This window comes from Corvus kubaryi, unplaced genomic scaffold, assembly GCF_017639235.1.
Source record: "Corvus kubaryi isolate FWS band 111438036 unplaced genomic scaffold, C.kubaryi_AGA036_p1.0 68, whole genome shotgun sequence".
Lineage (NCBI taxonomy): Eukaryota > Metazoa > Chordata > Aves > Passeriformes > Corvidae > Corvus > Corvus kubaryi.
Window position 1 is genome coordinate 7,974,384 of NW_024582056.1, and position 27,725 is coordinate 8,002,108.

The 27,725-nt window shown below is 40.1% G+C and overlaps 1 protein-coding gene across 3 annotated transcripts in view; it reads right to left on the reverse strand.

The window, feature by feature from the left end:
- Positions 1–12,101: 12,101 nt before the first annotated feature.
- Positions 12,102–27,725, reverse strand: part of TRIO (trio Rho guanine nucleotide exchange factor) — a 248,797-nt gene continuing 233,173 nt past the window's right edge. Inside the window, exons 49-57 of one of the 3 annotated variants that reach the window (XM_042048799.1) lie at positions 23,799–24,046; positions 22,869–23,007; positions 22,497–22,524; positions 21,498–21,660; positions 19,389–19,510; positions 17,685–17,763; positions 16,871–17,071; positions 16,295–16,433; positions 12,102–14,753 (exon numbers count right to left, since the gene is read on the reverse strand). In XM_042048799.1, coding sequence (XP_041904733.1) covers positions 14,211–14,753; positions 16,295–16,433; positions 16,871–17,071; positions 17,685–17,763; positions 19,389–19,510; positions 21,498–21,660; positions 22,497–22,524; positions 22,869–23,007; positions 23,799–24,046 — 1,662 coding nt within the window. In that variant the 3' untranslated portion in view covers positions 12,102–14,210. Of the gene's footprint in view, positions 14,754–16,294; positions 16,434–16,870; positions 17,072–17,684; positions 17,764–19,388; positions 19,511–21,497; positions 21,661–22,496; positions 22,525–22,868; positions 23,008–23,798; positions 24,047–27,725 lie in introns of those variants that run through there. The other 2 variants (XM_042048802.1, XM_042048801.1) reach the window with 2 other exon arrangements.

Sequence of the window (27,725 nt, forward strand, 5' to 3'; positions counted from 1 at the left end):
TTATTCTGACTTGGTGCCTCCCACTGGTTTGTTTTCAAACTAGCACAGCAGCTGGGTGCTTATTCAGAATTGCAAAGATAAACATCCTGGTTCTGTTTGGCATTTTCTTTCCCCCATCTCCTAACAATCCCCATCCATGCTGACAGCTGAAATTAATATATGTACTTCTTCATTTATCAGAAAAACAACCTGCTGCTAAACTAATACAGGCTATACTTAACTATGTATTTCACAACACAGAAGGAAGGATGACATCAATTTCTTTTAATTGGATATGGGACCAGAATTCAGAGGATGAACATCTATTTTTGCAGTTGCCAGAATCTTACGTATCTTCAGCAAATCCTTTTACCACCTGTTAAAAAGGGGGAAGGGAACTAAAAAGCTTTCTCCATCTGTAAAGTCAAGCTTGATGATTAAAATTGAGAGCTGCTGAAAATACCATGGTGATGGAGACTCTTCAGCTGAATATACAGCCCCCGCTGTGATAACAAGCAGCACTCTCATCTCCCTCTGCAGTCAGTGACAATAGAGACAGAATTCTACTTGTGAGAGATGTCAGCACCTTCCTGACAAAGGATTCAATGATTTCTCTTTCTGTAATTTTTTTTCTGGATCTTACCCCTTTTGACATTTTGCTATTTAGACAGTGAGTATTAGGATTTCTACTTTTCTGGCAAATAAATGACATATATTTTCTTTTAAAAATTCCCTGTGTTGAGAAAGTAAGAATGAAATTTCCTGTCTGTTCCCATATGGCTTCTTCTCAAATATAGGTGTACGTGCAAATTTCCCTGGACCCACCTCCCACCCCAGAAATTTTGTCTCAGTGAAATTTGGCTTTAGATGTTTATAGGATTTCTGTAGACCCCAAGGTCATGCAGGAACTGTTCCCTCAGCAAGTCAGGCATGCAGAGATCCCAGATGCCACCCATGGGTGGGCACCAAGCAGACAGCACAGCATAGTTCAGGAGGTCTGATCCATGCTTGGCATGTTGGACTCCAAGCATGATTGATACAGGTGAGAGGAGTTGGTGCTTCATTTCAGCTTCTTGCATCCGTTTTACACAAGGAAGAGGGGGATTTTGAGTAGTTCTGGAAGAACATAGCAGAGGTCTTTCTCCCATGGTTAGGAGAACTGTGTCTTGGATTCTGCCTTTATTTTCTCAAAATTACTTCTAGATTTAATCATGTCCTGTGAACAATCTGGATTTACATTACAGCAGAAAAATGCTACTTTCTCTGGCAATTCAGGATGACAGTTTGAAGACTCTTGAAGCTGCCAGAAAATTTTTATAGGGAGTTTTACATTTAAAAGGATCATTAACTATGCAATCCCATAATTGGATCCTTATGTTACAGGTTTTGTTTGAAAAGCTCAAATGGTGTCTACGTATGTTAATAAACTTATTTTAGCACTGAGATCACAAATGTGTGACAAATTGCCTTGGAGGAGAAATGAAAGGGAGACCATCTAAACTTCCATTTTTGTGAGGGAAGGATTCTAACATGTTGGGGGCACAGCAGGAAACCAATGAGGAACAGAATGTACAGCCATCGCTGCTGTTAAATATAGATCCCCAGTTCTGAGGCAGTGCAGAGCCTTGCTCTTGGGGTCTCTTCAGCTAACAGGTGTCTCATGTCCTCAAAACACCTCACATTCAGGAAAGAATTGAATCAGATGAGGGTATTCTGCCTTTTTATTCATCTTCTGTAAGTAGATCCAGAAGGTGTTGCAGCACTTTTCTACAGGTGATAAGCCATAATGTTGCTGGATTTTCTTCTCTTTTCTTTCTTTTCTTTTTTTTTTTTTTTTCTTTTTAAAGTTTTTTTTTATTAGATCTAACGTACCTCTGAAATGGCTCCATTCTGCAATCAATTGTGTATCACAAGTGAAAAAACCCCAGGCAGATGATTCTTTGTGTTTTGCTCCATTTGTTTTTTTCCCAGTGAATGTAGGAATAGTCCTTCCTCCACTGACCTTCAAGTATTACTCTGACACAAAATGTATTAGCATGAGTCAAACAGTGTGACTACGACAGCATCATGGTAAGGTAAATACCATATCGTTATACTTCCTTCCTCTGGCAATATCTCCAGGAGACAGGCTTCATAAAGAGCTACACCCAGTAGTAAAATAATTTGTGCTGAATAAACAAATACAGAGAGATGTTATAAAGTCCAGCATGGAGCTCAGCCAGACCTGAGCCACTACTTTTAAGTGGCAACATCAGCTGCAAATGAGCAATATGACAGAAGGCGAGACATTTGTATAGCCAAACTAGGAGCCTAAAATGCCAAAATTAAGGCTGCAGATGGTAGTAGGTTTTGCAAACTGAACACCCTGGGTCCATGGTGTATATGCATGGACCTATGGCTTTTGAGAGCTTTCCCTCCTCCTTCCCCTCCCCATGCCTAAATGTAACATTAGATTTGCCCTACTTAGGGAACATACCAAAACATTTCAGAAAAGCAGCCTGAGTGTAGCTGAGGGAATGGCAAATACAAGCTAGACAGATGCCATACCTCATATTTTCCTCATCAGAACCAAGGGTGGGACTTCACAGTGTAGCCTAAGCAGAGATCTCTGCTACCACCTTCCCTCTATTGCCAGACTGCTGTGACAGATTTGCTCTGCCAAGCACCACTGTCACAAACAGCTAAAGCAGTTTTGACTTTTTAAATAGGAGCTCCATGGTGTGGGTCAGCTGGAAACAGGAAGCTGAGGTGTGCCTGTCACAGTGACAGACTTAGGATGTAACTCCTGCTCCTCAAAGGGAGCCCAGGACACACAGTGTGTATCCAAACACTGCAAGGCAACAACATTGGTACATACAAATTTTTATGGATAACTTAAGTGCTTGATCTCTTACATAATCTGTAAGATTCTTGCCAACAAAACCGTTTTACACCTGAGCTCTTTGTTTCTAGGACAGGGTACTTCAGGCATAAAGCTGTGTCCTCCTGGCATGTGTTTCCCTGTGTCCTTCCAGGCCATACACCCCTCCTGTCTTCTGGATGTTCACCACCATAACTGAGGATAACAACTCAGCAGAAGAGCAGGAGTTCCCACACAGCTCTCATGATTTGCCATTTGTACCTCTTCATTTTTCCCCCTGACACAAGCATTTCTACACCCCCTCTGTCAAGAGCAGCTCATAAAGACTTTTAACTGTTCCATAGTTAGCAAAGAGCCCTTTCACCTTCCCTCTCACAAAGTGCTGAATTTAGGAAACTCATAAGCATGAACAGAAGGGAGGAAGCTGGAGAAATACAAGACAACTTGGGAGAACAGCTTGAGCAGGTCTCCCTAGAGTGGTACAAAGTTCTGGGAGTTGTGCTCTCCTGCAAAGAGGTTAGAACAGCAACTCCTGCTAAAAGTAACATCTTCCAGTGTAACACTTCTCTACAATGAAATAACATCATTTTCACTTCCAGTGGCTGGAGAGACTCAGAAATGTACAGAAAAACACTGCAAACCACCTTGCTGACAAGAAATAGCTGCAATATGGCAGGGTGGCAGATGCCACATGACAGAACTACAGCATAAAAGTACAACAGCTGTTGATACTTAAGACAATCCACCCTTTTTTTACTACTTTGTTGTAGAACACCTCCAATATTTACATAGAGATGTATTATTCAGTTAGTGCCCTTTTATCCAATGAGAAAGCTTTTCCCTTGCACCTCTAAAATACAACAGAGTGGGAGGATCAAGTAACATGGTAGAAGCTGTTATTTTCCTCTCTGACTTGGGCAAAAAGTCAGTGTTTGACACCAAGCAAATTTAACCATGGAAAATAAAACCCTGCCTTACACAGGACAGTAATGCCAAGGCTCTGAAAAACTTCACAACTTTGGCTGCAGCTTTCACACTGTTAGACTCCACAGCATATACATATGGCTTCAATACTTTTTTTTTTTCAAAATCACAATGGTACCTTGCTAATATAGGGACTGATGTGTGATAGAAATTATAAACTAGAAAAGCAAGATTGTTAGAAAAAAATACTCAAGTTATTTGCAAATAGATTTGTAAAGCAGATAAAGAGCTTCTGTGGAGCACTTGAGTACAGAAACAGTCGACATCTGAACTAATGGAAAAAAGAATTACCATTGCCTCATCTTTTATTGTCAAACCAACAGATGGAGTTTAGGCCTTGTAAAATGTTACTCCTCTCAACCCTTGCAGTTGACTAACAGAGAAAAGTGCATTTCTTGATTATTCTTCAAACCAAACATTACAAATGCAAGAGGAAGATTCAACTTTAATCAAGTACTTGCAGTATTCACCTAACCATGCACGACTGCAAAAGTCATAGCATGCAAACAGAGACAGATGTTCGCTATCACAAACAAATGCCATCCTTACCCAGGCATAAATCCTTCGGAGGATGAAAGGGAATCATAGGCTTATCAGCCATGTACTGCCTATCCCAAAACATTCTTACTCAAAGATACTTATACTGTCTCTATTAAATGCCAATAAAGATATTTTCCTCTCTCTGAACTTTATCTCTGCAGTCTCCCTGGGACAGTATCTTCCAAGACAAGCGGCAGATACTTCTAGGGAAATGCTTTTAACTTGCACAGTGAGCTATTTTGAAGGCACGTCATCTATTTTCAGTAGCTTATCAGAAATAACTGGAAATACTTTTTAGAGTAAAAGGATTGATTACTATTTTGCATATTTGGACAGGTTTCCAAGCCAATCCTCCTCTTTCCCATTTCCAGGGCTTACGATCCTCTTCAGCATTTCTCCCATCCTGCTCCAAAGATGTTGAAAGTTGTCTGCAATGTATTGCTCATGGCTGCACTGCTGGATGATAGTGCACTCTCTAAAACCAGTGGTGACCTAGTAAAAAATAACCTGCAGCCAGTACAAAGAGGTAGCAAACAGCACTGTATCAGTGCAGAGAGAAAGACAGTAAGTAAATTAGATATTTGCTGCAAAGTTCCACATCAAAGTTCCACTGTGCCAGTTTCTGTAGGTGCAGCGTGCTTCCCTTGGTCAGATTCTGAGGCAGTGGCATGGATCAGATGCACAAGTAAGGTCCAGTGTTGTCCATGCCTACTCGTACTCCTAGTCTTATCCTAGAAGGACACGTGCACTCACCTTCTTTCTGTGTTTGCCTGCTGTCTTTCACTTATTTCTCCCCAGTCTCCATCTGTCTTGGCCTCCTTGAGCACTTTCTGTATCACCAAATGCCATGAATTGGAGGTAGCACCCTTGGCTTCTCCAAGACATCACGAAGAAGAAGCTCATGCTGTTCCATGTCTTGCTGTTATCACGAGTAACTCAGACTTTGGAAAAGCTTTTAATTTCTTTCACATGAAACACCACATAATTCAACTCTGAAGCAGACCCTAAGAAAGGAGGCTTCCTTTCTTTGTGTGTATAGATAACCACTTATGCCTCTCTTCATCACTGCTATATTTCTACTTAGAAAGCAAAGGAAGGGCAAATACCATTTTTATGCATGACATTAGTTTGCAGCCCCTGAAATTCAGGAAAAAACCCCACCAAGGATTGTATGTGCAATCAACATACCTTGAAGAAATCCATCCACTTTTCCACATATATACATCTTTTTAAAGTATTTGCAGCATGCCTGCACTCCACTGCAGCTGCCACCCTTTCTCACAGCACATCATTATCCACGTGTGCCAAAGTATTTTGGCACGGCGGCCATTATATCCTTTCTTATCTCACATAGGATGATCCATCAGGAGGATAGTTGGAGAAACAGCAACAGATGGAGAACATGTCTTAAAGCGTGTGAGTGAATGACCGGTTTTCTTTTCTCCTGTGGGTGCTCCCATACCTGCCCCGCTCTGCGTGATAAATCCAGGCAACACCACACACATTCACTGAGTAACTGAATGTGTATCTTAGACTTTTACTGAGCAGCAACAGACCCATCAGACATGGAAACCAAGGAACAGTGTAGTGCCTTCGTGCAAATGCAACTCCCCAACAGTGACTGCAAATCACGAGCACAAGGACATTTCTCACTGCTGTTGCCTGAGCTGCAGCAAAGAATGCTCTCAGCAAAGGTTGTGGATCTACCTTGACAGTCTTGCTGCAAGTCATGAAACTGCCAGATAACCAGTGAGACTACTTCCCCAGGGTCGCACCATCAGATCATTTTGTTTTGGCAGTCACCACGTATGAAGACTGCCCTGAAAGGTTTGATTTTCAGCATAATAACATTTTGTGTGAGTTACAAAGCAAGCCCTCGGCCACAGAAATGTGCTAGACAGAAAACAATTACATTCATTTCTTGACTTCTGGCAGAAAGAACACACAGCATTGTCCCAAAACAAGCTCTTAAACCCCCCTGATAAGTTACCTGGAAGAAGAAAACATTAGAAGAAACAGTTAATAGACCAGAATCTCTCTCATCCTCCTGGAAGAAAAAAGTTTGTCAAAAGGTAAGCTGTTACAAGCTCAGATGATGGCCTCATCCATATCATGAGTACCAGCGTAGTAGGAATTCAGCTAGGATTTTCCTACTTAAAAATTCCCTAGAGAGTGGGATGAGAGAGAACAGAGCCTCTCACCGCAAGCAGATGAGTTTCCTGGTAGAGATGCTGACCCGTACACATTGCAACCTTGTACTGTATCACATATCAAATTACTTACACTATACCCAGACTTCATTAAATAGAGAATATCATACTTACATTTTAAAAAATAATAGACTATTAAACACGTGGAGGTCTTGAAAAGGAAATGGATGGCTGAATATTAAATGAAAAATCAGATCCCCTTAGAAAAATCAGCACTTAATCCAAAAAGACAAATAAAGACTAGATTCACTTTAGACTGAAGAACCATTACCCACCTGAGCTGTGAGATGAAGTACAGCGACATGCTTTATGTTCTCTGCAAGCAGGTCTGAAAAGCAATGTACAATCCAAGCTGTCATTCACGATCAGCAGCCAGGGTAAAAGCAGCAATCATCACCAGATTTACACCCTGCCTTTCATTGTGAAGGATCCTTGGGAGAAATGAGTCTAGGCCTCCATGAAACTCCAAGAGCAATGAAAAATTATTACATTCAGGCACTTTTTGGTGGCAATCAAGTTACCTTCAGGATTCCCCATCCTAAAAGCTTCCCCTTAATGTTTCATGATATATCATGACATTCTTTTTCCATGTGTGAACCAGCCAGGGCTGTCCACTAGCATCTAAAGCTCCCAACAACAGCAACAAAATCGGAACACACCAATGGATGTATTAACTGCACTAAGAGGGACTAGCACAAATTCCCAGATTTGAGTTTTCTTGGCAAGCAAAGAGTCCAGAACCCTCCAAGGCCCAAGAGAACACTCCATCACCAAAGAAGGAAGCGCTCTTTCACCATCAGTCTTGAGAGATGGCAAATTAAATGACATCATTCTGCAAATACTCAGTGGATCTTGGCATCACTGAAGGGAAAGTCTGAGAGCTTGAAGAACCATCCATCTCAAGGGATCACATGGTCTTCAGCAGCACACAGGCAAGACATGTAAAAACAGACAAGATATGTGATGTAAATTGACCAGAAGTGATTAGACAGATTCCCAGTGGTTCAACAAGGCAAGCTTTCAGCTGCTGCCAGCTCTTCCTCAGGCTTGGGAATAACCTTCAAGATTGCAAATTCTCACAGAGACTGAGTTCAGCACATGCCAAGCGAATTCCTGGTGCTGGCTACTGCCACTTGAGTCTTCAGGAAGCCAGCCTAATGTGACATTTCTGCAAGTAATATTTGTAGATACTCCTGATGTGTGAGTTCACTGGAAAAACAAGCCTCCTGCTTGAGACCCAAATGAATACTTTTGTTGAACTGGGGTTCTAATGTCACTAAAATCAGTGTTTGACATTTAATATGCAAGAGCAGAGTTTCAAATTAATCAAGTCCAAGGCAAGTTACACTTACCACTCTCAGGACAAGAAAAAATGGCCCCAGGAGCTGGCAAGAAAAGTCCTGCAAAAGGAGTACTTGGAAAAAGTCAGGGGAGCTAGGCTGGCTATCCGAGTAGTAAAAAAAAGCCAGCAGTAGTTGGCTTATATTTGTTTAATATAAGAGATCTCCATACTCAGTTCCATCAGAACAACTGCTTCCCAAGGCAATTGTAATACCTCAGCTTTATCTACAAAATACAGCGGCTCAATAAAAGAAAATTATTGTTCATGGAGGAGGTACTGAAGGGGGGATTCAAGTTTTATACGTATGGTCATAGACTCTAAATGAATCATTGAAGCTCAACTTGGCAACATGATCTCAGGATTTATTATTCTACACAGTATCAGCTCAAAAGAAGTCAAACACGTGGAATTTTTAGAAAAGAAATAGAGAACAAAATGCCATTTTCCAGCTGTGTAAGTTAAGATGCACCTGTATAATAAATATTGTATGAGGTTTGTCCCCTCCCATCATAGAAAATACGGAACTTGTAACTAGGGAAGGTTCAGAGAAAGGCAGTTAAGATGATAAACAGCTTCCCCATGAGGAATAAACAGACCAGTACTCTTCAGCTTGGTTAACAGATGCCCAAATGAAAAGTAAGTAGCAGATCATAAAAGCAAAGGTAGGACACGAAAGTTGGGGGGATGAACTGCCCATTCAAAGCTTCCGAGATACCAAAGGAAGATGTCCGTGGGTTCTTGGCAGAACATATGGTTCAACTTCATAACCTGTTGCTACACAAAGTTGTGGATACCAGTGGTTTACTGCTATTCTAAACCAATAATTATGTATTAAGTAAACCTCAGTGGACTTTTCTTCCATGAGATACAAAGCCATAATTTTGTAGGAAGACCACCGAGTATGACATAAGAGAATACAATGGGGTGGTAATTGACAGAATGTCTTTTGGGAGCTGAAAATTCAGTCCGCAGAGATTGAAGTGTTGCTCTGGTGATAAGATTTCATCCTTTCTATAGCTCATATATTTGCCTTCAGAAAATTTGAACCTTGAGAACCAGTATATTGCCACAGGCATAATGATGGAATCTGAACCCTTATTAGCTGCAACTGCTGCAGTCTCAAGTAGCTCATCTACACATTTCCTTGAACAACAAAGACAAGAAGTCCCTCCAGCAGTCAAGAAAATGCAGATATTAAGATAAAAACTCATGGAAAAAGCAGCATTCAGATTACTGCTCATGACAATTAGACAAGGAAAGAATCTTTCCCGTAGAGAGCTCGAAGAATTTATGTATTAAACCTCAGATGTATCTCCAGCTCATTTCATCATTTTAACCTAAAACCAGTGATGAAAACTGGAAGGTTGTGCTCTCCTCTCATACTAGGGTTGGTTCATAATGCCTTCTTCTTCTATTGGAAGGCACAGATGGGCTGATGGGAGATTTGGATTAGCAGGCCTGGTGCCGGCTCTCTCCTGGCATTAACTAGGGGGACAGCAGACTGCCCTACTCAATACCCCCAACTGCCCCTCCACCCCCATTCCCCTAAAGACTTTTGGATAGGGCTAAGGGCAGTGACTTACAGGAGATGAGAAGTGTTCCTGTTTTGAGGACAACGACATCATGAAAGAAGTATATTCTCCTGCTCCTACACTTCAGGCTCCTAGTCCCTGTGGCATGTCAGTGAAATGGGAGATGCCATCCCTGTGCTTGATGCTTGGTGTTCCAGCGTGGCACTGAGGACCACTGAGTGCCTGTGAAGCAGGAGGTGCTGGGTATCTGCTTGCCAGGAGAGAGAACAGTGGGCACCAGTGAGAAAACATCATGTTCCTGTATTACAGTGTACACAGGAAGAGCCTTTAGCCTTTTGACAGCATGAACCAATATGAATGTGCAAAAAAATACTGGAAGCAGAAACTCTACAGATGGAAAACCTGTCTGTTACTCTCCAATATAACCTTCATCAAGATTTAATTTCAGGAAAAAAAGAATTCAGAAGTTGTTTGCCTGAGGGATAAAGCAGTGGTTCTGACAAAAGCACCTACAATACCTGGAGCTTGTTTAAACAAATACAGAAACTTGGTCTTCCTTGGTTCTACCTACCTCCCCATGCACTGGAATCCCTATAGCAGAGACATTAGTAACACCTCCACACTGAGTCTATTCATACCTGGAAAAGGTATATAAAGTTTAGCTCATTTTCTGCACTGGAGCTGACATGGTAACACTCCCTACACTAATCCCTAGCACATGGATACACTGCTGTACACAGCAAAGATTGCCTGTCCAAATACCAGCAACTCAGAGATTTCACTACCCACAGCTAGCAGTTCAGTATATTCCTGTCTTCCTTTAAGATCTTTAGGAACCAGAGAGTTTAACCTCAAGTCGGCCATCCTTGGTTACATTCATTTCTTACTCACCAGCCCCTCTTTCAAATGGAGTCCTTCACTAACACCCTCTGTGGTGGGGTTTTAATGCTTCCTGGCAATATCATGCAGTATGTTACATGCAAAGAACATCCCATTATATTTTCAGGCATCTTCTACTACCAGTCAGGTTTGCATGGTTACTGAAATCTTCTCAAGAAGCCAGATGCTTTTGCTGTGTCATTCTGAAGGATCTCTGTTGTGCCCTGGCCTGAACATACTTTTGGATTTGGAGAAAGAAAAAAACTATTCCTTTTTCCTCTATTCATCAACACATTAATAGTCCCATCTGAGCATGACTTACAGTCAACAGGAGCATATGCAGGTATGTGTTAGGCCTCTGTCCATTGGGAAGACAATGTAGGTTGCTTCCCTGACCATGGAAATATTATCTAGCCAGGTTTTCTGCTTAGCAGTTGCACAATGGCCTTCAAGTGGCTGTGTTCATCACACATGCAATGAAGAACTGAGTCCCCAAACTCAACTTTAAAAGTACTATCTCATGCACTGACTTTAAAGTCTGGCAACCTCTTCTCTTCCTAAACTATCAGTAAGCAGTGACTGGGGTATGTTATCAAGAAGAAACACTTAAGAGTCTTCTCTTGAATCTCCCTGGCTCTTTCCCCCCCTTTCAGCTGTGACATTGACTGCCATTCCCTATGCTCTACCATGTTCCTACATCAGGGCCTCACACCAGCTGCTCTGACTCGTGTTTTTGGTCTCCACTCTCTATCAGTCTGCAGTGCTGCTCTGTGGTGTGCAAGACAGTCAACAACAACTGTACCCAACCAGTCTAAGTGGCATTTGCAGCCCCAACTACACAATCTGGTGAAACAGAATACTATCATTGCTTCAAAGCATTTCAATAGATTTACAAGTAGAAGATCTAAAGCTAAAGCTCATCATTCAAGCTTTGTGCAGCTAGAAGCTCTTGCACCAAACTGCAGGTTCTCATGCAGAACTCCACTCCATCAAAACATGTTGGCTGTCCCAAGCAAGGGGCTCATGGAGAGGGCCAGAAACAGCACCCTCCTGTTTACATGTGAGCCAAAGAGTCCAACTCTGCTACTTGAAACTACAAGTGCATTATTTGTCTGTAAAGCACTTGGCTAACTTTTCCCGAGCTTAGTGTATCTTCAGACAAGAACCATTCCACAAAGCATGTGGCCATCTACTTCCCTGTCATGGAAAAAGCTTCCAGTGGCTTATCCTGGTCAACAGCTCCTTCCTGAATATCTTCTGTCTTTCTATATGTAAAACATCTCTCTCAGTTGTCTCTCCCAGTAAGTAAACTGTGAGCTGTTAAAGGGACTGTTTCATCACCTGACAGGGAATAGCAGAAAAGAGTAGGGAAAAAAAAAATTCTGTATACAATGCAGCAGCAAACAAACATTCTGTATTGTTCCCTGACCTTTCACTTCATTTTGAATTGTGAATAGCAGAAAAGGGAGGAAGACAAATATACACAATGAGAAACTTTTCTGCTTTATGTGTTTAGTTGCAAATCCCAAATCTTTATGCCTGAAAGTAACTTTTCTTCATAATGAATCTGGAATGCCTAAAAGTTGTGGGAAATCTGTTCCACAGTTTAATACTAACTTGAAATATAATCCTTCGGTCTTTAACTGGGAACATCTGGTAGAACACTCTGCTGGTCGAAATCTACTAGCTAATAAAGACCATAATACATTTCCACAGTTAGAGAGTTACGCATGTTTTATATAAAAGCATTCATGACACTACAAAGCACTCAACACTTAGAGCAAAGGCAAATATTATTTTGTAAGGCATGAAGGAAAGATACATCATTGCAATTTAAAATGAATTTCATGGCAATAAAGTAACATACTTTTTCCTTTTAAAATACAGAGCCCAATTAAAATATAGCCAAACCTAAACTGTCAAACTCCTCAAAGCAAGAGATCAGACAATTATGTCAAATATGTTTAATTTTTTTCAAAATAACTGATGGCAAAATAAAATATTTACATCATGTCATACTGTGTAAACATGTAAGGTCACTGTACAAAGAAATATACATGCAAAATAAAGCAAAAAATTTAACTAAAACAATAAAGGAAAAATAATACACAAACATAATGAAATGAGGTTGGTACGAATACACATCCAGTTTCGAAGTCAGTTGTTTTCTTTTAAAAAGTTTCTGTACAACTTTACAAAAAACCAAAAACAAACAAACAAAAAGAATAAATAGGATACAGTGGAAGCCACAAAGCTCAAAACTAACCCAAGCTAGGTTATGGCTTAAGACCCATATATCTAACTCTTGTGGGATGTCGGCTTGGTTTCCTTAAACTTGGCATTTCACACAAACATAGATGACAACACACCAACATGAACTCAGTGATGCACAGAAAACCATCTCTGTCTTTTTAAATACCTCACGCTAATATTACTTCAACCTTAAAAACAGTTACTAAGACAATTACATTACATGTCCAATTCTCCTCATCTGACTGCTACTTTCTGAATGTATTCTTCACCAAAGAGCACAAGATTAATTTGTTCATTTCACAGAAGGAAGTAAAAACACAGATTTGAAAATTCTAAAAAGTAGTTAAGTGTTGAGACTCATTTGGGGAAAGTCAGACTTTGGCATTTTAAATATAATAATAAATTTTAAAAAGTGTCACCCTACTTCTTAATCAGTTTGACATTTGGGATACCAATCTCTCTCTCTCTTCAATTTTTTTAATAATCCTTAAAACTGACTAGTCTCGACTAAATTCTATGCTAACCCTCATCTTAAACTAATAACAACAGTGTGGTACAACACACCCGCCCTTGCCCACCCAGAACCCCCAATCACACAAACAAAACCATAAAGCTCGCCATACTAAGTATGTGCTTTTTCTATATATTTATTACAGTTACAACAGAGGTCCTCATAAATAGTTGCATAAAATGTTAAAGCCACAACATTGCACATGATATGAAAGAAAACAAAATCCCAAATGAGTGCATTTACAGTATTTCATCCTGCTGTATATACTGCTTGACAATTGGGTCAGCAAGCTGGGCACCAACCCAAAGTTCTTTTCTAGGGGGACAGTGAGTACTGACCCAAACTGAAGACCCGCACAGTGGTATACCACCATTTAGGAAGGAGGGGGAAAAAAGGATCAGAGGAGGGGGAAAAAAATTTCAGACCGAAGGCAGGTAACAGTCTATATACAAGTAAGGCCTACATTTTATCAGAGCAAAACAATTCATTCTATTTGTATGCAAAATCTTTTGAGGTTGGATGCACTTAAAAGCAGAGTCTGATCTCAGTGCAGTGCTACGTGAGATACATACAGGCGAGGCAACTGGAAAGCTCTAGGACCAAGTGAAAACCAGATGTTACAAATGAAGGCTGTACCAATGGGCAGCCATTTTGGTGAGTCTTCTCCAGGCATGATCTGATTTTTGTTTAACACCAGTGCTTTAAACATAGGCATTTCTTCCTTGAATAAATCTTGAAAACGGTAGCTAAGTTCACTTGCAAAATTCAACTCTTGTTTATTAAAAAAACTATTTTTTTTTTTTGCAGAAACCTGAATAAAATACTGTTACTGTATCGCTTGTGACTGCTTTTTGCAGAGTACAGTGCTATTGTCCTCCACCCCCGTGAAGTCTGCATCTCCAGTCCCCCGCGCCGCCCTGCGCGGGTCCCTGCGGAATGCATTTGCACACGAACATTCACTAGCAGCTGGTTGGCTTGGGGTTTGCTTTCCTCAAAATTCAAGTCAACCGCTGATTGGCAGAAGGAGTCTATCTCCAGTCTGATTGATTGGCAGGAGGAGTCCATCTCCAGTCTGATTGATTGGCAGGTGAAAGAGAATGAGAGAGAACTTCAAGCAAGGTCAAACTCTTGGCAAGAGCCTGCTCTGTAAGAAGTTTTTAATGCTACGGATGGGTCGAACATCATTCTGGTGTTTTCGCCGCTCAATGAACGAAGTCAGTCTGGATATATCAATGCTGTCAGAACTTTTGCTATTCCCCAGCTGCAGCCATTGCTCCTGGAGGGCCAGTGCAGCCGAGGGACGTTTAGCTGGGTCATCCTGAAGTAGGAAGCATACGAAATCTCTGGCCTTCTGGCTAACTCCTTTGAAGTAGTCATCTGGGAAACTAAAGTCCAAGCGGCAAATATTCAGGCAAGTTTCCTCTACACTTTCATCCAGGAAAGGAGAGACGCCACTAAGAAGGACATAAGTGAGCACTCCAATGCTCCAAACATCTGAAGTGAGTGAAACAGGATTTCCAAGAATAATTTCAGGAGCTGCAAACTCTGGGTTTCCAAGTAACTGGTGGATATAATACGTGGTATTGAGCTGGACTGCGTCTCCAAAGTCAGCCAGTTTTATTGTTGGCCTAGTGGAACTCTGGTCCACCAAAATATTTTCAGGCTAGAAAACACAAAAGCAAAAGTTAAAATGTCTTTTTTCAAGTCAGTCTAACCCACATTTAATGCTCCAACTCAACTGGCTTCCCAGCCAGTGTGGTCAGCTCTAGAACATAAATAGCTGCACACTACAGGCATTACTGCTGAAGGCCATCTCTGCAAAGCTCTGAGGCTTTACCAAGGCTTCCACAGACCAACCAGCAGGTGGGTTCTTGCCTACTACAACATGCAATGAATGTGCTTTAGCTGCTGGCACTATATTTTTTGCAGGAAATATAGTTCTACCATGTAATTCTTCAGTTATTCACAACATCAGCTTTGCAAAGCTTCACAGGAACTGGGTTTCAAAACTTTAGCTTCAGGAACAGAAATTACAACTAGAGGGTGAAAAAAGTACTGCTCCATTTGTTTTATGAGAGAGACAACAAAACCCTTGCATTTAAAGACTGGAAGACTTTGTATTTGCATGAAACTTTCAACAAAATCCAGCTTTATTTGGCAACTCTTTAATGTAATGCAGCTATACAGATGGAAGACAAGCCCTGTTAAGAGACTATGACAGCAGAAGATCCCGTTGGATGCACATGACTTCAAGAGAACTGCCCCATTATTGGTGAGCTGAAAGTGGAATTATTGCTACAGTTTTATTTCTGAAGCTACTGCTGCTGTAGCTGTAATCTCTGCAAAGTAAGAGCAACTTACCTACAACTAGTTTTTAATTAGTTCATCTGTATGTACCCTGTGACCAGAAAAAGTACTGGTGAACTCTGTATAGCACACTAGAAAAAATTTAATGGTATGAAGACACAAAACTTCTGCTTGGAAAACAGACGTACATGGAGGGAAGAGACTCAGGCTCTTTTTGCTTTTTCTCACTATGACCCCATTTGGTTAAAGACACCCTGTCTGCAAAGATGACTTGTCAATGCTAAAATTCCTTATTATTCATATACAGGTGTAAAAAAAAATGTAAAGATTAAGTTTTTAATTAATGTTCCCATTAAGACCTTCTCACACAGTTTTTTTTACTAGAATGCATCAAACCCTTGCGGCTCAAGTAACACTCAAAGGTAATAACAAAGGCCCAAGGAGGCACCATTCATGTGGATATCACAGCCCTCAAAGTGCAAAGATGAGAAACATTTTTGCAGCAAAAGAGGAAAAGCAGTCTCTTCCACAATAAACTCTATGCTTCTTGAGAAAGAAATTGATTTCTGCTCCAAGTTTATCAGAAAGTAAATAAATGAATGAATAAATGAATAAATAATCAAGCAAAACTTCCTGTCACCAATTACTTCCAACACAAAGGGCCACACAGGGCAAGTGAGCTATAAGGAGAAAGCATAGGGAATCGAAAATTTCTGCTTTGCTGGCTATGGGTTATGAGTGATCTAAAGCATTTGGGGACGGAGCCCCAAGCCATATCCTTCATGAGTCTCTCAAAGCATTTCAAAGTTCTGTGTTCCCAGTTCCAAGTTTTCTAAAAGAGGGAGATTTTTATACCTGGAATGATGCATACTGCCCAGAAACCCATTAACACCTCACCTTTAGGTCCAAATGTGCTATTCTGCAGTTATGAAGATACTGCACAGCTTCCAGAATCTCTCCCAGGTAGAGCCTGATCTTCCCTTCTGTGAGGTTTCCCCATCGCACAACATAGTCTAGAAGGCGACCCTGGTCAGCCCTGTTAGAATTACAAGGTTGCATCTTGGATTAATCCATGCATCAGAACTGAAAAAAACCCCAGGCTACAGACTACAGCAATAACTGGAGCCTGCAGCACTTACAAGACAAAGGACTAGGGTATGAAGAGGAGATTTCACATCAAGCTACCAGATCACACAACATTCCTAATTCACTTTTGGAGCCATTTGATACAAAAAGACTGTTGAACCTTCAGACTAAGATAATCATCCACATATCAATTTAATGTCTCTATTTGTTCCCTTCTGAGTGTTAAATTCAACATTTTAGTAACAGCATTAGACAACTGCAATATTTTACTTAGGTGTTTTCAAATTTCTATGAAATCTTAGAGCTCCTTATTCATAAACCACTATAAATGCCCCAGAAAGTCCCCTGTAAATATCACATTTTACAGATAATTTAGAGTCCACACACATTTCTAACACTAGTATGTAGTTGGTGGAGGTCTCAAAGGTGTCGAGAAGGCCAATGAGCTGGGGATGCTGGAGATTCTGCATGACTCCAAGTTCATGGGTAACCTGGTCTCGCTTCATCAACTTCTTATTCACAAACTTAGTGGCTACTGCTTGCTTGGTTCCCTTCTGGTCACACTTCTTAACGACAGAAAATCTGCCCCTGGAACACAACAAAGGAAAGAATTAACAGAGAGATGCAATCAGGACATACTTTCGAAAGATATACTCCAAGAGATCTAATTTTAGATCTCCAATAAGCTACCCCTACAGAGAAGTTTCTGGGCATGAGAATTTTCAGTGCATGCCTCTACTACAAACTGTGTCTGTATAAACTTGACAGAGATCTGTTATATCACATTTGCAGACAACTTGTCAGAGTAATATCCAGCTTTCAAAGGTCATCATTAAGTTGGACAAGTGTATATTCTACATGACTTATTTTGCCCATTTTCAGACTCCTTCTGTCTGTAATTTTCATACTCTAAATAACATGGTTTAGGAGAACTTCACTACAGAAGCAGTCTCGGTCACTGTAAGGCATGCTAAAAAAAATATGCCTTAATCTATGATATCACTTCAGCCTAACTGCATTCTGTTTAGGCAGTGCCACCTAGTGCTGGCAAAATTTTTGCTTCCTAACTTCTGTTTAATCCAACAAAATTCTGGCCTTTTAGGCTCACACATTAAGTATTTTTCAAGGAGAATTTAATTTTTTGAAAGAGAAGTCAATATTTTGACACAGACAGCTTCAGAGATCAGCATACAGAACGCACCTGCCAAGCTCAGCCACTTCACTATAGTGGGAATCAAAATTGTCTTTCCAGATTACCATGATCCCATCACTTCCAGGACCTAAACAAACAAAGAAACAAACAAACAAAGAGAAGGACAGTATGTCCAAGATTTAATATACTCAGATCCTGTGGCTATGAGGGGAATCACCCCCTCCTGTAAATCCCAGTATGACACATAGGGTGGCAGCAGGACAAACTGGATTATACACCACAGGAGCCCAGCCAATGCAGCAGAACAAATTCTGTAGTGGAAACAATTCAGGTACAGTGGGAACTCTCTGTACAGGAATGAGCAATCTTGGCAAATTGAGGAAAACAGTAGAAAGAAAAGACATCTTACATTATATCTCATAATCAATAATACACCTACCAGTGGAAAAAAAAGTGGCCAGGCAGTGTAGCAGCTACGTTACAAAGCAACTCTTACTTTTCAGGAAAACACTAGTTTAAAGACCAAAATTTCATTTTCAGCCTCTTTTATATATTGCAACACACTCATCCCAAGGCTTAGCTACTGTCTGTCTTGGGTCAGTGAGCAAGAAGTGCCTGAAATAATGAACACCTCAATATGTTGTCAGTAAGGCACCAAGTGTGGCTGCCAATAGGCAGAGCTCAAAGTGGCACCACTGAATATAAACCCCCAAAAATTTCAGCTGAGATTTGGAAGAGACACATCTTTCACAGTCTGGTTTAAAATTCCAGGAAAACAGCAAAGCTCTTAGAAAAAAAGGGAAGAAAGACCACATTTTGAAGAGGGTTGGGACACCTGTGTAAGTCCCCATATCAGCTGGGACAGACATACACAGAGTAGCACTTCGTATCTCGGGGTTTTTTATGTGAGTCAATTTGAGACAGAGCCATTGTGCTAAAATCTATGAATTAATTCTCACTGATGGAAAAATATATGGGCCTCACAATGCACTAAAGGACCCAGACATTATAAACTGCCTTGTAAGAAAACCTGTAATCCTGCTATTTTCCCTATTTCTAAAAATGGAGAATTATGAACATTTAGGAGAAGAATAAGTGAACATACAAACACACACCAAAACTTATCACTATGTCATCAAACGCATCAAGCAAAAATCTTTTTTCCCCTTTGCTGTCTGCCCCCAGAACACAGGCATTTTTTCATCTTTGCACGTTTCCTTTTCATTCCCTCACAAACATTCAGGTTGCCTTGCTTCAGGTACTGAAATAATTTAACTATAGATCAATGATGCAAAGACAAGAACTAGTTGTATGTTCTCCTAAACACTGTGGCTTCACATTCCAAGCAAAGGATAAAAATAAATTACGAAGTAATGCTGCTTTTTTCTTATCTGTACATTTTAGAAATTATGTTAGCATAGGAACATTCATTGAGACTAAACTAAGAATGCTGATGATAAAATATGATTTTATCAGCGTGTTTGAACTAGTACTGGCAAAGTATAGTATAAAATGCCACAAAATCATACACATGTTGACAGTAGTGTGGAATATATTTATGAACCTCTAATCAGTTACATCCTAAAACTGCATCTATTCCTGCTGAAACAGGCAATATATTACAGGTAAAAAGGTTATGATACTCCTTTAACAAAGGGGTGCCCAAGAGCTGAGCTTTTCTTTTCACTGTTCTACGGGTACCAGACACTTTGACTGTAACTAGGCTTTAGAAGAAGGCAGAGACAGGCCTACCTAAAACTCGTAGACTGGCGGAGGATGAAACTGAACCCATGTCGTTTGCAGCTATACACGTGTAGATACCATCGTCTTCCGCAGTGACGCCGACGATTTTCAGCGACGCCTCTCCCAAGTCACTGGGAAACACAACAGCAGCCATTAACTTCCCAGTAACTTCACAGTTACTGTAAAATCAGATACAGTTAGGTGGATATTGTTTGGACTTCTTGTTCTCCAGCCCTTATCTCTCTGGATGAACATTACTAACCCTGCTCTGCTGGATCAGAAGCGTCCACCAGAACCTGAGCACTCTGTGTCCACCCAGTATCTTGGAATGTCTGCTAGAAAAACATCCCGACTGACACTCTCTCTCACCATGTCCCAGGCTCCACCGTGCTGGAAAAATCAAGTGCTTCCCCTGTTTCTTCCTGCTTCCTTTACCTATTTCAAGTTTTCGGAAGCCATATAGAGACAAACATCCATCACTGTTCCTTCTGAAAGGTTCGTTTCCATCTGTGACTCCCAGTAAGTGTCCTCTGATCAATCATCTGTGCTTTCAGAGCATTCACCCCTTGTAAGAGAGGGCTTGCCCTTCAACATAAAAGGCACACTTCACCACAACTCTGGAGACCTCAGAATTTAGGAGAATGAGGATGGGAGGAAACTGAAAAGGACTTAGGTTTACTCTCTGCTCCAGGGCAGCAACAGCATAAAGCTATGTAAGACCAGAACAGAAAGGCTCTGCAGGCTCTTTCTTAATCTTTCTCACTGTTCAACCACCCTTTTTGTTTGATGGTTTGTCTTTAAATGTCTGCTGAAATCTTCCTCTGTGCAATAAATTTCTAGTACTCTTTTGACTATCTGCTATGGACATGAACAGCAGATAATTTAATTTGCAACAGTCTCTTACAAATGTGGATACTTGGCAAGTCCTCCCTACACTTTTCACTGCTAGGCTCAAACCAACCCTAATATTGTGCTGTTTTTTCATGATAATGCATGTTTTCAAGATCTTCTATCATACTTACTGCTTTCCTTTGGATTCATCTCAGTTACTACGAATCATTTTACTGACTGAATCAAAAACTATTTGCAATGGTCTTCACCACACAATTCCAGGGGGAATAAAGAAGGTAAATTTTAGGAACATAGGAAGATGACACCCTTCCCCAGCTCAAAGAACATTTCAGGATTATTTCTAAAAATGTGTCAGCCACAGCTAACATGATTTACTGGATATAATTCTGTAACAGTAATGAGTAAATGTAGCAAATTTAACTCTTACACATCTCACAACAGCTCTGGATGCAGTACTAAAGCTGCCACACTGCCTTTGTCTCCCCATTAAAAACAAACGCAAAACCCAATGAAAAGAAAAAGCAGGAGCAGCAGGAAGTAAAGAACAGTATAACATGCCGTCAAGTTTTCACAAAAGAGCCCTTCATTCTGAATTAAGAGTATAATTCATAAATATGGCATTTCCTCACACTGTTAGTTTAATTACTCATTAAACTATATTTTCTGTATATAAAAGATGCTTTTCCAGGAAAAAAAAAAAATTTTTTTTTCAGTGCAGCTTCCCATTCCAAAACAACACAGTTTCTCCTATTAATCAGGTGTTTGAGTTACCAGTTGTTCTGTTATGTTCTGTCATAGCAAAGCTAAACCCAGACAAAATTGTTAATATCCACACTTCAACAATGAAGAGGGATGTTGCCAGATCAGCAGTAAGCAGGGGCTTCTTTGCAAAACACTGTAGTGTGATCTGAAAGCCACCAATGTAAATAAGGGACTGGCAGGATCTGTCACAGTACTGGCATGTCACAACATACTGGGCTGTTTCAAGGACCAGGTCGGTGTGACAGAACCACAATGGCTTCTGCAATAGCTAATCAGAAATAGCAGATTAATTTTATTTTGATTTTAAAAATCAATTGTGTAATATTGTTAGCCTAGCCATACACAGAAGTTATATAACATTCCTGGAAAATCTCAGCTGTGAAGTCTTTCTGTGTGAGAGCAACCCTATCCTCATGCCTCAAAGCCCAGTGCTGTCTGGTACCAGGGGTGCAAATTAAAAATCTAACAGTTTCAGCAGTTTCTGTTGAACATGACACAAATTACCTGTACGAAATGCTGTGATGACCGTCATTGCTCAGTGTATTATGATCAGGACCCTTCCAAGTAACTGACGCCTTGGGGCGACCACAGACTTTACACCTAAGCACGATGGTCTCTCCTGTCTCACATGTTACCTCACTCAATGGAACTATAAACTCTGGGGGAACTGGAAAAATAAAATTAATGGCATTAGGTCAACAGAAGCAAATACATTTAATTTCTATTCCTTGCACTCTTTTCCGTTAGACAAAGTAGTACTTTACGTTCCCAAGGTGTGTATATCCCTCTACCCTTGGAGCACATCCATGGTTAGGCCCCTTGCTGAGGCTCTGCAGAGCTAGCGCATTTTTCTCCACATGAACTTGGACACAACACTACTGCTGTGCTACAGATAACCCCGAAGCCTACCATGGTGAACCAAGCACCCAGTTTATGGCAAGCTGAGGAAAGTCTACAGTGAAAAGTATTTAAGGATGTGCTCAGCTAGGCTATCTTTATATCCAGCCAAATTTGCAAAAGCGAACACAAAACACTTCATCCACTAAGGCACTGTAATGCTTTCCCTTTTCCACAGGCAAAACTGAAGAAGTTTGTTTCTGTGAATTAAGCTAAATCCCCAGTTTGGCTCTGACCCCAAAGTGCCACTGTGTTTGTCCTGATCAGCCTCTACACTGGAGAGGTCCTGAATGTTCCCTAGGGAGCAAGACTAAAAAAGAAGAAGCTCCTACTCCTAGCCTTGTACCTTTTCAAATTCAGCAAGGCCCCACTTCCATACAGAACAATCATATGGTCCTTGTGTTTTATGTTGTTTTGGACTTGTGAACTAAAAAGGGTCCTTGCATCTTAAAAAATAAATACAATGACATTCATTGTAGCTCATCTAAAAAGAGGCTATGTGTATTTTTGTAGAAAGCACCCAGTTCCTGACATAATTCATATCAAGCAAATAATGTTTTTATCAAATTATATTGACTGAAACTTTTAAAAATTAAAGCAACTTACCATCATAAATGTAATTGGGGTTGAGAAGCTGGAAAGGAGAAATTAAAGAATTAATGTCCTGATAATCTTATAATAACTTAAAGAATGGTAGAAAACCAAGCACAGAGATGGATCAAAGTTAGCTGTACCCACGAAATCCAAGAAACATCTGAATACCACAATTTCTGCACCACTCTATTCTTTTTGCAGTATCTTTTTGTTGTATGATGCTTGCAGGTTCAAAGGTTATAACCTTCTGTTTTCAGATTTGGCAAAGACTGTCCATTAAAGCCACTGCTGCCTTTGATTCCTTCCTGTGAAGTTCTGACAGAGGCTGCTTTTAAAGAAATCCCAACCCAACTTCTTTTGGAAACTACATCTTTGAACACTTACTTTTACAGAAACCTTGTTGGCAAGTCCTTCTCGGGATTTGCGATAACCATTTTCTAGCTTGCCTTCCCTTTTGCCGTCTTTATCTTTTTTCTCAGATTTCTTCCTTAATCGGAGTGCTGTGTGCCAAGACGTTGACTTCCTGAACACAGAACGTGAAACTCTCATCAATTCTTTTCAACTCCCTGCTATGTCCTATACTGTCTAATTTCATGTGTCATTGGAAAAGTATGTAAAAATGTTATTTCTATGTATTACAGTACAGTAAAATGAAATACATTAAGTATTCCATAAGAGATGTCACCCTTGGCTAAATCTGTGAGCAAGCTAGTAATGTAGTCTGGAGTTCAATATTCCTTGAAGTCACTGCTCCAATGGTAAACTTGCTATATGAAAATGCAAATGTCAATCAAACTGAGCAACAACCAGTATGAAACCCATACCAAATACAGCCTGACTAAAGCTTTACACAAAATTCACACTTTGAACTTTGATACAATTTCTTCCATTGCAGATATAAGAGAGTTGCTCCTAGCATACAGCCATTTTCAAGAAGTTTGTGGCTTTTTGGAACCCTCCAAATCTTGTTTCACTTGAACAAACACTCCCTGTTTTCCTTGACAGAGGTGTCTAGACTGGTGGCTCATTCTATTAAATAAACAAGTTAAAACCAATTATTGCTGCTCTTAGATCACACATTCTCTTCCCAGAAGATTGGGCTATTGCAACTTTTTAATAAAGAGTATGTGCTTCTGGGATCTTTCTTACTAGCTTGTATTTTGAAGTTTGCTAAGGGACCTCTCAAGTACTCATTCTGCTTGTTGTTAATTTATTTCTCAATGATCACATCAACTTTTGGCCTTAAAGGTTCAAAGCCTTCTCTACATTGGAAGTTTTCCCTTCCTCCCCTTCTACACCCACCCAGGCACTCACTTGATGGTTCCATCAGGGTTGTCAATGATGATTGCACTGGTATGCCCCAAGACATAGCCGGGAATCCAGCCCTCGGCTGCGGGGCACTGATCAGTGGCGGCTCTGAACACCAAAAACATGTTCTGTTGGTTGCTGGCTAGAATCTGCACGACCTCTCCTTGGTAGACATTTATCTCATCCTCCTTCACTGCCGTGTAATCGTGTGTCACCAGCATGGTGGAGATATTGCTACTGCTGCTACTTTCACTCTGCAAGCATCAATCAGAAGCAGAGAGAGCAGGGGGGAAAAAAGAGAATCAAGTTTAAAACTCATGAAGAAGACAAGCTGTTCTTGGCCTGCTACATTACCTACCTAATCCACTCTGTTTAAACTGTAGTCAAAGAAAAGTGCAGTGTTTTCCTCTTTTAGAGCTGACTGTGTCTGTTTATCTTGTGCATTAGTCTGCTATTTGAACATTTTCATGTACTGCTGCTGCACAAGTTTATTCCCAGTAGTTACACAATATCATTTCCTTTAACTAAGAGTCAGTTTATACATAAATCTCAACTCGTCCTCCTTTCAAAGCTCAGACACTGAACCTTGCATATTTATCAGGCATCAAAACTACAGTACAAGCATGTAAGACAGTTTTAAGTTACTGAACTTACACGGTGTTGTAAGTTCAGTTTCAAAATCACAGTCATTAGCTCATAATCACTGGAAATTCCAACAATGAATAATACATGTAGTCTTTCCTAGCACTATATGTCAGACCTCAGGCACCAGCCTTCTGCACACAAAACATGACAAGGTACAAAAGAACAAAACAGGGTTTTGACAGCATCTCTCAAAACCACGAGACTTATCTCTGGTTGAATCTGTATGACCACATTTATTCCTTTAAATGCAGAGGATGAAGTAAATTACTGAAATAAGAAATTATTAATTTGATGGTCAAAATAGACCCACTAAACTATAAGAATCCCTTCTAATTGATTAGTAACTATGATAGCTGAGCGTTGTTACCTGTTTATCATATACTTTCAACAACTGTTCATGATTTTGTTCATTTCCCCAGCAAGCATTTGTGGAAAGCTAATTATGGCTGAGAAGGTGTACATTCAAAATCATATCACTTTCAGAACAAAAAGCCTTCTCCTGACCATGAATCTACTGGAAATTATTATTTTTTAAAACTAAGACTTATTTTGTCCATTTGCATGTATTCCTTATATGAAGTTTAGTAAATGGAAGTGTGAAAACTATCTTCAGATTACACAACCTACTCCCTCAGTAATTATTTCTTTCTTGAAACAAGTTAAAACCAAGGTGAATGGCCTATTAATGATGTGGCATGAGGGCTGTGTGTGTGTGTGCCTGTCTTTTGTCTCTGTCCTTACTTCAAACTGTTTCAGGTCACTCAGTACCAGTGAGGGCTCACTATGGCTCAGTAGAAGCTGAGCTGAAGAAGGAAATGAGTACCCAGGTTCCTACTACATATAGAGCATAACCACACTAGTACTACTCATGTGCCAGCAGCCAGTGGAAAGCTTGGCACTTAGGATTAAAACAGCATCATTTTTTTCCTCAAAACTGTCAAATATCTCTCAAATATTGAGGAGATGCCGGGGGGTCAGCTGACAGCATGGTGCACTGGGAGCCCTGAACACTGCGTTCTCTTGCAATCTGCTAAAGGCCTTGAACAAGTCACTCCGTCTCTCTGTGCCTGTGGCTCCCTGAGGACTCTGGCTGAGAGACCAAGACATTTGGAAAGGAACAGTCTCAGATTACTCATTCATAGCATGTTTAACACCTGATGCTTGGAGTGCCAGTGACTCTGTACATTTTATTTGAGCTGGACTGTTATAGGCAGCTGAGTGACTCAAATCATCTTTTTGCCATATTGGACTGATGAAGCATATGCTACCTCAGTGAGAAAGGTCTCATTGTGGATTGTAACTCTACTAAAGGATATTTACATTAACTTCAGATGCAGTATTTCCACTGGGAGAACTCATTTTTTCTAGTTTAGTGGATGGCCTTCATGGCCTTTTGTATTAGCAAGTCCTTTCCATGATTCAGGCAAACTGGGAACAGCCGAACCAAACAAATTAAGTCTCATTTTCAGTCATTACTTAAATTAGGATGACAACTTGCTACATTCTTTTACCTAGATGAAAACCAACGCTACTCAGAAAAAGAAGCTTTTGTTGACTTCTCCTGTTAAGACTTACAGGGAAAGATGAAGGGAAGTTGCAACATCAAACTAAGCCTCAAACCTTGCTCCACACATTACTCCTGAACATACTGTTTCTTAGCATGCGGAAGAATTTGTGTAACTGCAAGACTGACCTTTCTATAACATAACATTTCCTTCTGACATTTAAGTCTTGAAGGATCATAATAAACTCTGAATATTTCTTATGTTCAACAGGGACAGTTAAATCTGTTAAATAAACAACTGTCTGGTAACTACAAAGTGACAAATGTTCTTGAGAATGTGTTTATACCAGAATTCATTCTCACCACGGAAAGATAGCCTTTCCTTTTGCCTTCCAAGGAAGTAATTATTCTTGCACAGTTAATGTTTTCTTACTGAAAGTACTTCTGGTCATCACTGACCCCAACTATGGGATTAGAGGAGGATCTACGAACAAAATATAAAAAATTCCTTCCATATTCCTCAACTAGCAAAACTTACTCCTTTTTCTTCTTAGAAGTAATTTTTCTTTAAGTAATCAGCCATAGCCATATGTGCATGTGAATATACATATACCAATGGTTAAATTAAAATAAACCTTCACAACCCATTTTCTCCAGCTTGTTCAATGTGAAGTGAAATCCTGCTAATTGGTCTAGAAATGAGGTTATAAATGAGGACTTACAGCCCATCTCAATTACCAAACTAGAAGAGTTATATAGCTGTGAATATGTAGTTGTGAAGCAGAAGGCATGCATTCCAATATTACGTTGTAGAGTGAGATAAAAACAAGCAATGGTGTCTTTGCTGAGATAGTATTAAAATCCAAATGTTTTGAAATCTCAGTGCCATCCCATCTTTCCCTTTCTCCTTTTTTAATAGAACAACCTGAATTAGTATTATACAAGTACCTCCGTCTTGATTCACATACTATACAGTAATGGCAAAATACTCAAATCACCCCAGATATTGCATTGCATCACAACACATCACGTAACATCGCATCACATTTTGCTAGACTGAAGATAAACACAAGACAGAGCTAAACCAAATAAAAAGCTGAAGGAAGATCAGGATAAAAATACAAAACATGCAAAGCGTAATTTTTTTTCTTCTGAAGCTATTATAAAAGTAAGTGTAAGAACTAAGAAGTCACGAAAGCTTTGTGTGTTAAACAGTTCTATAAAGAAACACATGCATTTAAAAAAGGTCCAGCAAGTTAGGTGATTTGCAAAACTGGTATTGCATACCATTTGTAAGAGAGTGGAAAAACAAACATTCATGAACACAATGCTTAGTGAGAGAAAAATCAAATGTGAGTTTAAAAAGAAAGGCACCATAACCTGCCTACCATGTCCATGGCAAGTGCCTCAACATTTTTGCTTTATATTTGCACATGCCCCTGTGATTGCTGTGTTGCTTTCCTGGTGGACATTATTAGAGATAACGTAGATTCTGTTGATACCCCCGATTTCTGCACAAACACAACAAGCGCACACTAAGAGGTTGAATCTCCAGAAACCCGAAACCAGTTCTTCTTACAAAGGAGAAAAGAAAAGTGGAGCAGGTAATTGTTTGGGTTGTAGTAGAAGCAGGATTATTCTCACTAGGTTTTGTTGGCCTGTTTTGAGTGGATTGGAGAAAGCTTCCTTGATCAAACACAGGATTTAAAAAGAGATTGCTGTACAACAACTAAGGCTGAAAGGAGAGGGGGAAAAAATAAATTAATAAAAAAATAAAAATCAAG